At 36.4% G+C, this 15,889-nt stretch overlaps 1 protein-coding gene across 1 annotated transcript in view; it reads right to left on the reverse strand.

Moving 5' to 3' along the window:
- The window catches only part of LOC145270177 (uncharacterized), a 43,921-nt gene that overhangs the window by 17,191 nt on the left and 10,841 nt on the right, over nt 1-15,889 (reverse strand). The window contains exon 3 of the mRNA XM_080125804.1: nt 1,954-1,986. Within this exon, the coding sequence (XP_079981930.1) occupies nt 1,954-1,986 (33 nt within the window). The remainder of the gene's footprint in view (nt 1-1,953; nt 1,987-15,889) is intronic.

Raw genomic sequence — 15,889 nt, forward strand, 5'->3', positions numbered from 1 at the left:
TGCACGTAATGACGTTGCACGTAATGACGTTGCACATAATGACGTTGCACGTAATGACGTTGCACGTAATGATGTTGCACGTAATGATTTTGCACGTAATGATTTTGCACGTAATTATGTTGCACGTAATTATGTTGCACGTAATGATGTTGCACGTAATGACGTTGCACGTAATGACGTTGCACGTAATGATTTTGCACGTAATGATTTTGCACATAATGACGTTGCACGTAATGATGTTGCACGGACGACAAATACTGAAAAATTGGCCAAAAACATTAATTTCTTTACCCTCAACTGGGCAGTTTTCTACAAGGAGGTGTCGCTTTTTCCTCCGATATTTTTTGATGTCATCCCCTCTTTTCGACTGACTAGCCTTAATTTAAACCTTCGCCACTTCCGGTTTGGCGATGGGCGCAACATCAAAGATATCACTTTTTTTTTTTACATTCTTTTCCTCCTTCGTATGGGTTCAAGCCGGCTTGCCTGCTACAAATTTTTTTTTTTTTTGCTCAACACACACCTCCAAACATCCGGGCAACGCCGGGTACCCAGGCTAGTCTTATTAAAAAAAAAAAAAAAAAAATCTGTTGCTTTTATTTGTACAAGCACCAAAATTCATTGTACTTGTCCAGTTTAATCAAGACATTAAAAAAATGAAAATGTTGAAAATAAAAATTATATGGAATAAAGTTTTCATAAAAAAAAAAAAATCACTTCATTTGATCAACTATTTTTTTTTTTTGGTTGTTTTTACAGAGGAAAATCAAACTTTGGTGAGATCGATCAAGTTGCGACCATTTTGTTTTTCGCTGATGAAGAGGAGGGCGCTAGGGGAGATAACTCGACCACTGCTTAAAGTTTGTCAAAATTTAACAAGATTATTTTGAAACATCGGCAGGGTAAAACTTGCGGAGTATGCGCTGTTTTACGGTTGTAAAATTTCGATTACTTTGGTTTTTAGGGCTCAAAAAAAAAAAAAAATTAAAACGGAACGAAATTTAAATTTTTGTTCCATATTTACAATAACCGTAAAACAATGCATCCTCTGCAAGGTTTTACCCATGATTTTAGTTTATTTATTTGGTCCTTGTACAGTTTAGTCAACACATTAAAAAATGAAAATATCGAAAAAAGTTTAAATTGTACGTATCCGTTATGGAACAAAATTCTCCGAAAAAAAAATTCACTTAATTTCATCAAGTAGTTTTTTTTTTTTTACAGCGAAAAAACAATTTGTTATGATACCGAGAAAAATGTTCGATTTTTAGGAAGAAAAGCTAGTATTAGGGATGGGGAGGGATGTCAGCGCTTTGACTGGAGTTATCTCCCTTTGACATTTCTAAAATTCAAACAAATTTTTTTTTTTTTTTAAATTCAAGATGGTTGCCTTCAACGCGCTCTCATAAAAACGTGTTTTTTTTTCGCTGTAAAAAAAAAAAAAACAAACAAACTAGTTGATGAAATTAAGTGAATTTTTTTTTCAGAGAACTTCGTTCCATAACGGATACATACAATTTAAACTCTTTTCGATATTTTCATTTTTTAATGTCTTGACTAAACTGTACAAGTACCGGTTATTTATTTTCACTTATTTTATAGAGTTTCTGTCCTTTGTTAATCAATTTTTCGTTTAAAGGTACCCCCCCCTCCTCGTTCCCGTAAATAGGCAAATGGCTACGATACGATCGATTTCATTAAAATTTGATTTTCCCCTGCAAAAAAAAAAAAAAATAATAAAAAAAAATACTTGATCAAATTAAGTGAAAACTTTATTCCATAACGAGTATGTCTTTTTTTTTTCTTTTTTTTGAATATTTAATTATTTTTTTATGTGTTAATTAAACTGTACAAGCACCAAAATAAAATAACCGTTTATGAAGAGAAATATTAAGAATAAAAATAATTCTATGTTTAAAGTAACAAAAACAAATAAAAATAAAAACTACGTACCGTCGATGACATTATTTAGAGCAGGATGTTTGGGGATAAGTTAGGAGGTACGATGAGGGGGGGGGGTCATATCTTATGATTCGCCGGAACAGGAAATCGTTTAGCGGTGATCAGCATAAAATGTCCCTTAGAAAAAAAATGTACCGTTACTATACTTTAAAAATACCTACTATACTTTAAAAAATTTTTAATTACATTTTCACTCCACATTGGCCTTTTGGTCAAGATCAAAGTGTAGTATCTGTTCTTCAGGCTGCACTTCAATTTCTTGTTCTCTTTCGGTGGAGTAGAAATCCTTCACGCCTGAGACAATTTTTATTTTTGTACCTTTTCTGAGCTTCTCCACGTTAAAAAACGACCCTGGTGTCTAACTCTGTCCCGTGGGGAGGCATAGTAAATAGGTATTATCAGGGCCATTTTTAATTTGACCTTTTGATCAAGATCAAAGTGTAGTATCTGTTCCGGCAGATGCTGCAAGCTATGACTAGCTATGACTAGCTATGACTAGCAAAGACCAGATGTGGGGGCAACCCCACATGCCTGACCATTAACCAGCTCCCATTTCCCACCTCTCGGGAGCTGGTCCCCTTTTTCCCTTCCCCCTCCCTTCACTCCTCACATTAAAAATCGGCCTTGTGCCTAATTTGCTCGGTGGGGGAGCAAATAAACACCATCTGTTCCGGCAGATGCTGCAAAGCTATGACTAGCAAAGACCAGTATGACTAGCAAAGACCATATGTGGGGGTAACAAGGTCACAAGGGGCAACCCTTCATACCAACAGTTTCGAATCCAGCTCCCACTTCCCACCTCTCGGGAGCTGGATCCCCTCTTTCCCTCCCCCTTCCCCCTATCTCCACATTAAAAAACGGCCTCCTGCCTAATTTGCTTAGTGGGGAAGCAAATAAATAAAAAGTGTAGTATCTGTTCTTCAGATGCTGCACTTCCATTTTTTGTTCTCTTTCTGTGGAGGAGAAATCCTTCACGACTGAGACATATTTTTTATTTTTGTACCTTTTCTCCACGTTAAAAAAACGACCCTGTTGTCTTACTCTGTCCTGTGGGGAGGCACAGTAAATAGGTGCTATCATGGGCATAAGTTGCAGGGATACTATGTAGGAAGTTGAGCAGCAAGATGCCTTATATTATTTACTTGCCTCCCCACGAGGGCAGAGTTAGACACAAGGTCGTTTTTTTTTTAATGTGGAGAAATCCAACTCCCCCAAATGGGGTACTCCGGGCAGGAACAAAAATAAAAATTGTCTAGTAATGTCTCTGAAAAAAATAATTTTTCTTTTTTTTTATTGTTACGATTTATGATGCTTTATTTTCATTAAAAAAAAAATCATTCTTTGGGGGGTGGTCTTGCAGTTAAGTCCCGGCAAAGTTCAACAACTCTAGAAGGGTCACATCAGTATTTTCCACCGTCAAATCATGAATATTACGGGGTTTGTATTACTGTACACATAGATTCGAAAAAGTTGTCAAAAAAACAAATATATAACAAATAAATGTTATTAAAGGCAAGATAAGTTACTTTTCTACCAAACTAGATATATTTTTTGTGTTTTTATTCAATGTAACATATTTATTCAGCTCGAAAAACATGCAGTGTTTACCGATGTATTGGAAAATTCAAAATGGCGACCGACTCTCTCTTAAACACGGTAAGTTCGAGAAAAGGTGTTATAAATAATAAACTAGACAAAATACTGTTAAAAAAACACCGAATATATGTCAACCTATGTCACGGTAATATATATTGAGCGAATTTCTAACAGTATTTTGTCTAGTTTATTATTTATAACACCTTTTCTCGAATTTACCGTGTTTAAGAGAGAGTCGGCCGCCATTTTGAATTGTCCAATACATCGGTAAAACGAACAAAATATTCATTTTTATATATTTATAATTATTTATTTAACAGAAAAATTAAACAATTTTTAGAAAGTACATGTATTGTCTTAACAGAACAAAATATAATATAAAAAAAATGAAACTTTGTCGTGTGTAAAACTTTAAATAATTTTTTTTCTTTTTAAATATTAAAAATAATATTTGAAAACTTTAATAATTCGTAATATCGTGATCTGACGGTATTACCCTCAAATTAAATTAAAAAAATAAAAATTTAAACCGTGAAAAAAGAAAATAAAGATAAAAATATTTAAATAATTTTTTTAAATATTTTTTATTAAATATTAATCAAATATTTTTTATTTGTTTTAAAATTTTAATAATTCGTAATATCGTGATTTGATGGTGTAAATGCTGATGTGATCGTTCTAGAGTTGTCGAACTTACTTTCGAGTTTGCCGGGCTTAACTGCAAGACTGCCGGTTTTTTTTTTGGTTTTTTTTTGGTTTTTTTGTTTAAACAAAATGATACATTTCAACTAAGATTTGGTAGAGTTTTCAAAGGTTAAATCGTTGAACGTTGACCCCTCAACAGCCAAATTTCTGGTCGAAAACCGATCACAAAGATTTTCCCAATATCAGTAAGTAACCTGTATATCAAATTTCGAGTCTGTATACTTAAAATTGATTGAGTTATTGCGTAAGGAAATGTACACAGACACACACGCACAAACACGTTCACTTTTATAGATATATAGATAAAAGTGAAATTTCTGCATGTGTGTTTGTGTGTGTGTTTGTGTGTTTACATTTCCCTACCAAACTACTCTGTCAATTTTCGGTCTACAGACTCGAGATTTGAGATAATGGGTATTGAGATTTGGTAAAATCTTTTTAATTGGTTTTCGGCCAGAAATTTGGCTATTAAGGGCTCAAAGTTAAACGATTTGACCTTTGAAAACTCCACCAAACTCCTCCACTAATTTTGGATCAAAAACACTTGAAATTTTAGATGTAGGTTACTTGGACATAAATCAAACTTTTTAATTTGATTTGAGCCCAAAACAATAAATGTTGTGGAGACGCCCACTAATTAGCATACGTGGTTGAACAAGATATAGATAAAGGTATCAAGTCAGCAAGATCAGGGAGCTGTGTTCGAACGCCGAATAGGCAAGACGCATGTGCCAGTTGCTCCCTGGAAGACTTTAACACACCCTCTGCCGGACAATCTTCCAACTGCAATACAACTGCACCTTTGTAAATATGTATTATCTTTTCGTCTTAATATATTTGTTTTACCTTTACTTTCTGCGTTCGTGTTGTTATTGATACAGACACAACAGTGGTGACGGGATTTCAGAAAAAGATTTACGTGTGAGAAAATACACTATCAAATTCAACAGTGGTATTCGGGAAATACTTATTTGTCAAAGATTAAAAAAAAGCATCACTCGGAAATTCAATGTTTAAAACGCAGCAACTACGAAATTGTCACCAAGATTTTTTTGAGACTACTTGAAAAGGAAATTCAAAACCAGGGACACTTAACTTCTTAAGGAGTTATTCGGACTGAACATGTCTCTTTTTCATAAGAGATGGTCGTGTATGAACCTTAAGAAAACGGGGGAGCAGGACTACCTGACATATGCGTCAGTAGTGAATAAACACTGCGACAATTTTAACTTATCGGAACTTACGGTGGACGACTTCAAATGTTTAATTTTTGCACAGGGGCTAGTTTCTACAAAAAATTCAGAGATCCGAAGATGCGTTCTCTCAAAATTAAAGACAGAACAAGGTCTGACACTGCAAAAGTTAGCAGAAGATTGTCAAAGGGCAGTATCACTAAAAAAAGACTCCAGAGATATAGAAGAAGCAGGAGTGTCGTACATAAGGAAGACTAAAAAATCTGGCAGAAACGCAGGGCAAAGAAAGTGTGAGATTCATCAAAATCCAAAAGATTACGCGAGTTATAAATACTAAAACTCGAATTACAGAAAACGAAATTACGATTCAAGTCAAAGGAGCTATAGAAAATCGGGACCAACTAATAATTGCGGAAGATGTGATGAAAAACATTGGGGAAAGGATTGTCCTTACAAAAATATCAGATGCGTCAATTGCGATAAAGTCGGACATAAGAGTATTTGTTGCAGAACAAAATATAGAGTACACGAAATGAGAACAAACGACAAAGAGAAAGACAATTTACGAAAATATGTGTTAGTTAATATTTTCGGCAAACAAATAAAATTTCAACTTGATTCTGGAGCAAATTTGTCGGTAATAAACGTTAGCACTTGGAAAAAACTGGATAAACTGACTCTGAAAAAGTCACATAAGGGTGCTAAAACGGTGACAAAATCAAATTGAAAGTAGAAGTCGTCCTGCCCATTAATTTAAATGGCACGACAAAGAAATTGAAAATCTTCGTAATTAAAGAAAGCAAGAATTTATTGGGAACAGATTTTATTGGAAAATTCAACCTTTGGGATAAACCGATGAACGCTTTTTGTAAAAAAAATCACCAGCTGCACCACAACGTCAGAAAATATTAAAAATGAACTAAAGAACGAATTCCCAGAAATATTTACTATGGGACTGGGAAGATGTAATAAATTTAAAGCTTCGTTCGAGCTAAAAAAGGATGCAACACCCGTATTTAAGAAAAAAACGGAACGTGTCGTTCGCCGGATTTGACAAAATAGATAGCGAATTAGACAGACTTGAAAGAACGGGCATTTTATCGAAAATCGAAAATAGCGTTTGGGCAGCGCCTACAGTGTACGTAAAGAAGAAATCGGAACAAATTCGAGTCTGCGGAGATTTTTCAACCGGGTTAAATAATATGCTACAAGATCACCATTACCCTTTACCAAGCCCGGAAGAGATTTTTGCCAAACTAAATAGTGAGAAAAATTTTTCAAAAAGTAGATTTGTCCGACGCCGATTTGCAAATTCCAATAGAAGAAAAATGCTCAAAGATTTTATGCATTAACACACACAAAGGGTTATTCAAGTATAACCGATTACCGTTCGGGATAAAAGTCGCGCCGGCAATATTCCAGCAAGCGATGGACACAATGTTGAACGGTTTAGATTGTGCTTGTGCATACCTGGATGACATATCATAAGGAGCGCGTCCATAAGTGAACATATAGAGCATTTAAAACAAGTGTTCACAAGAATAAACGAGTACGGATTCAAGGTGAAAGAAAACAAATGTGAGTTTTGTCTAGACAAAATCAAGTATTTAGGACAAATAATAAGTAAAGATGGTCGGCGCCCTGATCCAGAAAGAGCGATAGCAATTAGGAACATGCCAGCACCACATAACGTGACGACTTTACAGAGCTTCTTAGGCCTTGCGAACTACTACCAAGTGTTTATCAAAGGCATGCGTGACCTAAGAGCTCTGCTGAACGAATTATTAAAGAAAGAAACACCATGGATATGGACAAAAGAATGTCAAGACTCATTTGAGGAAATTAAAAAGACTTTGATGTCAGATTTATCCTTAACTTATTACGACCCAAAATTACAAATAATTGTTGCGAGTGACGCGAGCTCGTATGGTATAGGAGCATGTATACAGCATATCATGCCAGATGGAACGAAGAAACTTATAGCGCACGCTTCAAGGACCCTAATTCCGTCAGAGAAGACTTACTCCCAAATAGAAAAGGAAGCATTAAGAATTATTTTCGCGGTGACGAAATTCCACCGTTATCTGTACGGAAGACATTTTATACTGAAAACAGACCACAAGCCCCTAGTGACTATTTTCGGCTCAAAAAAGGGCTTACCAGTATATACGGCAAATTGGTTACTCCGTTGGGGTATGATCTTGCTAAATTATAATTTTCAAATATAGCATCTCCGTTCGGGAAAAATAGGTCATGCGGATGGATTGTCAAGGCTTATACCGAAAAGGGATGAAACCTTTGAAGAGTCAGTAATTGCAGCTATATGTTCCAATTATGAGGAAAAAACATGGTGGCAAATATAATAAGAGAATTATCAGTCACGCTTACCGATATAAAAAGGGAGGCTGAAAATGACGACGTCATCAAAGACATAAAGAAAAAATTAAGGGAAAATGACGGAAAAACGCAAAGTATATTTTCCTTATGCAATGAGGTATTATTATATAGTGAAAGAGTGGTTGTACCGAAAACCTTGCAGAAAAATATCTTACGTGATTTTCATACAGGACACCCGAGTATAAATAGGATGAAGACACTTATGAGGAGTTATGTTTGCTGGCGTAATATGGATGTGGATATTGCATTAACAGTAAACAAATGTAAAGGTTGTGCGTTAGCCGCTAAGGCACCACCGATAGTTCATAAACCTTGGAAAAATACTGACCAGCCATGGTCACGCATTCATCAAGACTTTGCTGGACCGATCGAGGGACACTACTACCTAATCATAGTAGATAGTTTTTCCAGATGGCCGGAAGTAAAGCGGGTCAAAAACCCAACGACAGATAACATAATAAGTTTTCTGCATGAAATATTTGCACATTTTGGGGTACAAGACATTGTAGTCACAGATAACGGAACACAATTTACTTCAAGTGTTTTCAAGGATTTTTGTGAATCGTTTCAGCTAAACCATATAACTACACCACCGTTCCATCCTAGATCAAATGGATTAGCAGAAAGGTTCGTAGATACGATAAAGCGTGCCCTTAGAAAATCGATAGGGACACCGACGGATAAAGCATTACAACAGTTCCTGCAAATATACAGGATAACTGAGAACCCAAATACACCGTCAAAATTATCGCCAGCAGAATTAATGTTTGCGAGAAAAATAAAATCACCATTTGATAAATTAATACCAAAGCAAGCAGTCGTATATAAAACGACACACACATCACGTAAACGGTTTAAACCTGGTGATCAGGTATATTTTAAATGTTTTAAAAATAATATGTCATATTGGGAGTCGGGTACGGTAGATAAACGTATCGCCGACTTGGTCTACATGATAAAAGGTCCTAAAGGGATAATAATAATAAACTAGACAAAACACTATTAAAACTCCACCGAATATATGTCAACTTATTGAGTGAGTTTCTAACAGTATTTTGTCTAATTTTATATTTATAGCACCTTTTTCCGAACTTACCGTGTTAAAGAGAGAGTCGGGCGCCATTTTGAATTTTCCAATACATCGGTAAACACAGTATGTTTTTCGAGCTGAATAAACATGTTACATTGAATAAAAACACGAAAAATATATCCAGTTTGGTAGAAAAGTAACTTATTTTGCCTTTGATAACATTTATTTGTTATATATTTGTTTTTTGACAACTTTTTCGAATCTATGTGTACAATAATACACACCCAAATATTTATAGTTAAAAGTAATTTTTATGGAAAATTAGGTAAAATTGCATTTTTCATAGACATTATAAAGTCGACAGTGAAAAGTCTACACATAAGAGACATAACTCGGAACGAACGTTTTAACTTACATGTTCATGGCTGCAATATTTGTTGTCTATAGCAATAAACGTTTTTTACTAAAAACATGATAGCAGTTGTTTTACTTGATGATTTTTCATAATTTTTGGATATATTACTATTTTCAACATAATTAATTACGTCATATTGTTTTTGTTTAAAACGAAATATGTAAAATTCGATTTGTCGAATGAATCTTAACTTAAATCTTTTAATTTGCCTACAGCACACGTGTTAATTCAAACTTTGTCGGTAGCTGAATACTTGATGCTTCACCTGGGCTATCAAGGGTATTTTTATCGTAACGCCATCACTAGATGGGGTGCCTACCACGGCTTAAGAGAGTCCCATCTACCCTCGAGAGAAGGATAGACTGCACCAGTTTCTCAACCTGGTATTTTACCTCATGGTACATACAGCAACTTGCCTTCCCAAATGGTCACCCATCTGGTACTGGCCAGGCTCAACATTGCTTAACTTTGGTGATCTAGTGAGAACCGGAGTGTCAAGTATGTGCTGTATCGTAGCATCAAATATTCAGCTACCGAAAAGATTTGAATTACACTACAAACTTGTGTAGTGAGTTCAATCTCGGCTATGTGCGTGATGGATGGATGTAGACATGTTAACTGTTATATCTCATAGGATTAGTGAATCTCTGGACGAAGGCTTTGTTTCTAAGCCTTCGATAAGATACTGCATAAAGATCTACTCCATAAGATCTCCAGCTATACTCTAGCTGGAAATGTCTTTTCAATTATTAAATCATTTCTCTCTGACAGGTTCATAGGAGTAGTGGTTGATGGGCAGAAATCAGAAGCTCACAGTATTAATGCTGGCGTCCCTCAGGGGTTCGTTCTGAGCTTAACTCTCTTCCTGATCTACATTGATAATCTTCCAAATCACATCCTAAGATCATTTGTAGACATTTATGCTGACGACACTACCATCTATAGAAACACATCAAAGGCCGTAAATGACCAAGATCTCTCTGATTCTCTCTCCTTTGATCTTGAGCACGTGGTGCAATGGGGGTAAAAAGGTGGCTGCTTAATTTTAACGCATCTAAAACCAAGCTTTTATCTTTACATCATCTGACCTCCTTAACAACTTTATTCCTAATCTGAAATGGAATGCGTACATCAAATCTGTTGCCAAGGTAGCTGGGAAAATGGTTGGATCATTCTACCACTCCAGTAGATATCTCACTACTGATGCAATTCTCTACCTATATAAAAGCCAAGTATGTCCAAGGATGGAGTACTATTTCCACATTTGGGCAGGAGCTGCTAGAAGCAGCTTATCCTGCCTTGACAGAGTTGAAAATAGACTTCGTAGCTTAGTGGGGGATGCCCTTTTCTCTTCCCTGCAACCACTTTCCCACAGAAGAGACGTTGCAAGCCTGTAACTGCTGTATCGTTATTTTCATGGCAAGTGCTCAATAATTCCCCCCCCCCACTCTTTTGTCTGAGCTCCAAACTATGGTTCTTCCTCGCCAAACTTTCACGAGAAACGCCCGTCTAGCAAAAACCACTATCAATAATTTCCCCTAATCTTTATCTGTGCCTGAACCTAAATGTAGATTCCATGAACAAAGTTTCTTTCTTAGAACTGCAAACTCGTGGAACTCTATTAATTTATTTTTATTTCGAACTACTAGTCTCATCTTTATTAGTTGTTTTCCATTTTTTTTATTTTTATTGGATTGATTATTCACAACGTTTCGGCCAACTAATTCCTCTGGCCTTCATCAGGTGGTAACTGCGACGGATAGGAACTTCAAATCTCCTAACTGCATTCTCAGCCATCCGTAGTTGTTGTCGTCTCACCACATTTTGGCCAATTAAACCTCTGGCACGCCTTGGGTGAGATTGAAACCGCTATCTTCACACAATGTTCATCTGGAACTGTAGAGATTCAATGTCTCTATCAACTGCGCCACGGGCCCCGAAGGGCGATCAAGGTTGGATTCTTTGATCTTATAAATCCACGTTTCCAGATGAACATTGTCTGAAGATAGCGGTTTCAATCCCACCCAAAGCGTGCCAGAGGTTAATTGGCCAAAATTGTGGTGAGACGACAACAACTACGGATGGCAGTGATGGCTGAGAATGCAGTTAGGAGATTCGAAGTTCCTATCCGTCGCGGTTACCACCTGATGAAGGCCAGAGGAATTAGTTGGCCGAAACGTTGTGAATAAACAATCCAATAAAGAAATGAAAAACAACAACTAATAAAGATGAGACTAGTAGTTCGAAATAAAAATAAATTAATATATATAATGCTCATCTCAAAAATGAATTCCAATTAAGGAATAATATATATATATACCAATCGTGGAACTCTCTTCCGTTTTCCTGCTTTCCAGCTGATTACAATTTGGTTGTCTTCAAGTCCAACGTAAACAAATTCTTGATAAACTGTCCCCCTTAAGTAATCCAACTTACTAACTTTCCACTACTAACAATTACTACGATATTATCTCATTGACCTCTGTACACTTTTTAACCCTTATCCTCGAGTCGCCTCTGAGCCTCGATAAGTGGCGACTCCTTTGTTAAAAAAAAAAAGAAAGTTGCTTTTACAAACTCAACAAATTTTAACAACCCCACGAATTTTTTGGTGCTGCCAAAAAAAAAAAAACCCCAAAAACTCTGCAACATCTAGTGAATTCATATTTCTTATGTAGTTTAAACTTGGGCTGTGTAATGTAAAATATTCCCCTGTAAAAATTATTTTTTGGTAAGGTTGTAGTCAGGTGGAAAACAGGCATCGGAACAGAGTTCCACAGGCGTGCAATTCTAAGAAAAAGCTTTGTTCATTATGTTCGTCTGTCCAAACTTTTTTCAATAACTACACCTTGGAGTATTTTTGAAATTTTGCACAAACATTAAACATGATATGAGTAAAAAAATAACCCTGTCCAGGAGTAAGAGGGGAAAAGGGTGGCTGGTTAATTTTAATGCATTGAAAACCAAGCTTCTCTCCTTTCATCATAATCGTTTTGACCCCCAATTGAAATGAATGGCTCTTGTCGTGAGGAAGTCATTATCTCTGCCGATGCAATCCTCTATCCGTATAAGAGCGAAATATGCCCTAAAAATGCCACTGCTGATCAGGAGCTGCTTGACGCGCCGTTTCTATACGATGATAGAATTTAAAAGTTAAATGGCTAAAATTGACACTTTTGTGCTTTTTTTAAAAAAAAATTGATGCCTTGGATTTTTATAAAACTTTCTGAAAAATTGAAACTAACTGATTTCTATATAATTTTGTTTGTCTATACTTCGCGATAACTCTTGGGTGTGCCCCAGGGGTTCTTTTAGGGCTAATAAAAACACTCCATTTTTGGGACTATTTTCCCATATTTGTCCAAAATTTTCTGTGTATGTCTATTTAGCAGTTTTGCATAGTGCTGAACTCAAATTTAAATATGTTAACGACCTATAACTGCACCATTTTTTCATTTTCACCAGGATTTGACGTTCCCTGGGATCTTTTGGGGCTAAAAGGTCGGGGGAGTAAATGCTGAACTTAGTCATTTTTTTTATGCTTCGTTTACTGTGCACTCACAGAGGACCATGCGTGCTTCAATTGTTTTTCTATAAAATAGAAAAGACATTTTTAAGATCGGATTTTTTTGATTTTTGCATCAACATGAAATAAGCAACATTTATTTACGTGTCAGGAAGATTAGTTCAAATTGTTCCAACTTCTCTGCAACCTTTATCTCACAGAAGAGATGTTGCGAGTTTGTCTCTGCTGTATCGTTATTTTCATGGAAAGTGTTCGACTGAGCTTCAATCTATAAGTCAAACTTTCACAAGAAACTTTCACAACTTTCCTCGCCAAACTTTCACAAGAAACACTCGTCTAGCTGTAAAATTATCAATAATTCCCCCCCACTCGTTATCTGTGCCTAAACCTAAACGTAGATTCCATGAACAAAGCTTTCTTAGAACTGCACACCTGTGGAACTGTCTTCCGTTTTGCTGCTTTCCAACTGACTACAATATGGTTGTCTTCAAGTCTAATGCAAACAAGTTTCTGATGAGCTGTTCCACTTAAGTTAACAAATTTACCGAATTCTATCTATATAAAAGCCAAGTATGTCCAAGGATGGAATACTGCTGCCATATCTGGGCAGGAGCTGCTAAAAACAGCCTATCCTGCCTTGACAGAGTACAAAATAGACTTCGTGGCTTAGTGGGGGATGCCCTTTTCTCTACCCTGCAACCTCTCTCCCACAGAAGAGACGTTGCGAGCCTATCCTTGTTTTATCGTTATTTCCATGGCAGGTGCTTGTCTGAACTCCAATCTCTGGCCCCCCCCCCTCGCCAATCTTTCACGAAAAACACCCGTCTAGCTGAATCCACTGTGAAAAATTTCCCCCACTCTTTATCTGTGCCTAAATCAAAACGTGGATTCCATGAACAAAGCTTCTTTCTTAGAACTGCACGTCTGTGGAACTCTGTTCCGTCTGCCTGCTTCCCACTGGACTACAACTTGGATGTCTTCAAGTCCAACGGTAACAAATTCCTAATGAACCGCCCCTTAAGTAAACACTTCATCAAATCTCCACACTAACGTACTGTACTTGCAATAACCCTTATCCCTGAGTGGCTTCCAGGCCTTGATAAGTGGTGACCACCGTGTAAAAAAAAAAAAAATTTCATTACTATCAATTACTATATTGTCCTTTTGACTGCTGTACACTCTTTAACCCTTCTCCTTGAGTGGCCTCTCGGCCTTGATAAGTGGTGACGCCTTTGTAAAAAAAAAACAAAAAAACCATAAGTGTTTTCTTGCGTTGAATGTTGATAATGAAGGATTAACAAAGTGAGGATTTTTTATGAGGATAACACAAGGCTTGAACTTACGGATTTTTTTATAAATAAAGTGTCACATGTAGCTTAAAGTTATTGTGGTTATTTCCCTTTGTACATAGCTCCCCCCCCTAAATCTTCACCGACTTTTCCCTCTTGTAAATGACAATCACTTGTGCGATTATCCTTTGCTGATTAAACGAATAAAATGAAACTAGATATCATTTATAGATTATTGATGGCGCCACCTGTTGGTCACTGATTTCTTGGTTGATAACTTAAATTTTTCTGCGTCCTGGATATGACCTTAAACTATATCCGATGGTGAGGCCCCAGCTTGTGGACTTTGGGGAATGTGGAGCCACACTTTAATTGCCATTCCTCCCAGGTCCACTCTGACCCAGACTGGTAGTACCTGTTAGGGTTCCAACTATGGGTTAAATAGAAACCGATTTGAAAAAAACAAAAAACAAATACACGTTCAGGTACCATTTTTGGTTAGTCACAGATTAGAAGTGGATTCTCAACTGTTATATAAAATTTCAGTGGTCGTGGATATGTTGGGTATGGGGATGTGCACACACGCATATTCCAGATAGATTTTGATCTACATGGTTGTGTCCCATAACAAATGGGTCCTTAAACTATATCCGATGGTGAGGTCCCAGCTTGTGTACTTTGGGGAGTGTGGAGCAACCCTTTAATTGCCATTGCTCCCACATCCACTCTGACCCGGACTGGTAGTACCTGTTAGGATCCCAACTATGGGTTAAATAGAAACCGATTTAAATAAAACAAAAAAAACAAATATACTCTATTAAAAAATTGTTCTTCAAAATCATTGGATTTGGCATCAAATAACCTGAAAACAGTTGATATGCCGTAAAACAAAAACAACCAAAACCAATTTTTCTGAGGCACTTAGAATCAAATGTGTCTAATTCCCTCTCTTTGTAACATCTGTGGATCAACCGACATTGTATGCAGTTTAAGTCGCAAAGAAAACAGAGACAAAAAAATACGAAACAACTCCAACTCGTTTAGCAACATTTATTGCGTTGTGGTTACAGCCGTAATCGCCTTCACCACCTGCCTTCACACCTTGCACGTAATCAGGAACGTTATCCACGTCTCTAGCGGATCCTTGTCTTTCTCTTTTTTTAAAGCCCCCCCCCACTGGTGATGTCACTTCTCATGCATTTACAAATACAACCAGTGAACCAAGTGCAATAAAGTGTCAAACAATTGCACTGAAAATGATGGTTGGAATCGTAAAAAGATCTCTCGGTTAGAATGTATGAGATAGTGGGTGAATATATAGCATCCAGATAGAATAGAATAAGAAAATAAAATTTTTTTAAAAAATACAGCATCTCTTTAGCTTTTTGTTGTTGCAATCAAATCTCTCATGATTTTCTGTTTCCAGTTCAAGTTTGGTCTTCAGAATCTATTGAAGCATCTGGTTAACGATTTTACTTAAGTTCTATCCAATCCAACCTAAATATTGTTTGCAGATTATTTATGGTACCACCTGTTGCACTTGGTTCACAGAATATATTTGCCAAGTAGTTTTTGAAATTCTTTTCCATTTAGCATATTAGAGTTCCTTAACTTCAATATATGTTTTCAAGTGTCTTTTCAAATTCGAATTCTGTTTGAACTTTGACCCACATACATTACAAGTATAAGGTTTATCACCAGTGTGTGATTTGATTGGATCACCCGAGTTCAGTAACTAGGACTATTTATTCTTTTAGTGTCCCTTAAGTCTTTTTT

This window comes from Euprymna scolopes, chromosome 46 (genome assembly GCF_053919585.1).
Source record: "Euprymna scolopes isolate OS-2025 chromosome 46, ASM5391958v1, whole genome shotgun sequence".
In the NCBI taxonomy this organism is placed as follows: Eukaryota; Metazoa; Mollusca; class Cephalopoda; order Sepiida; family Sepiolidae; genus Euprymna; species Euprymna scolopes.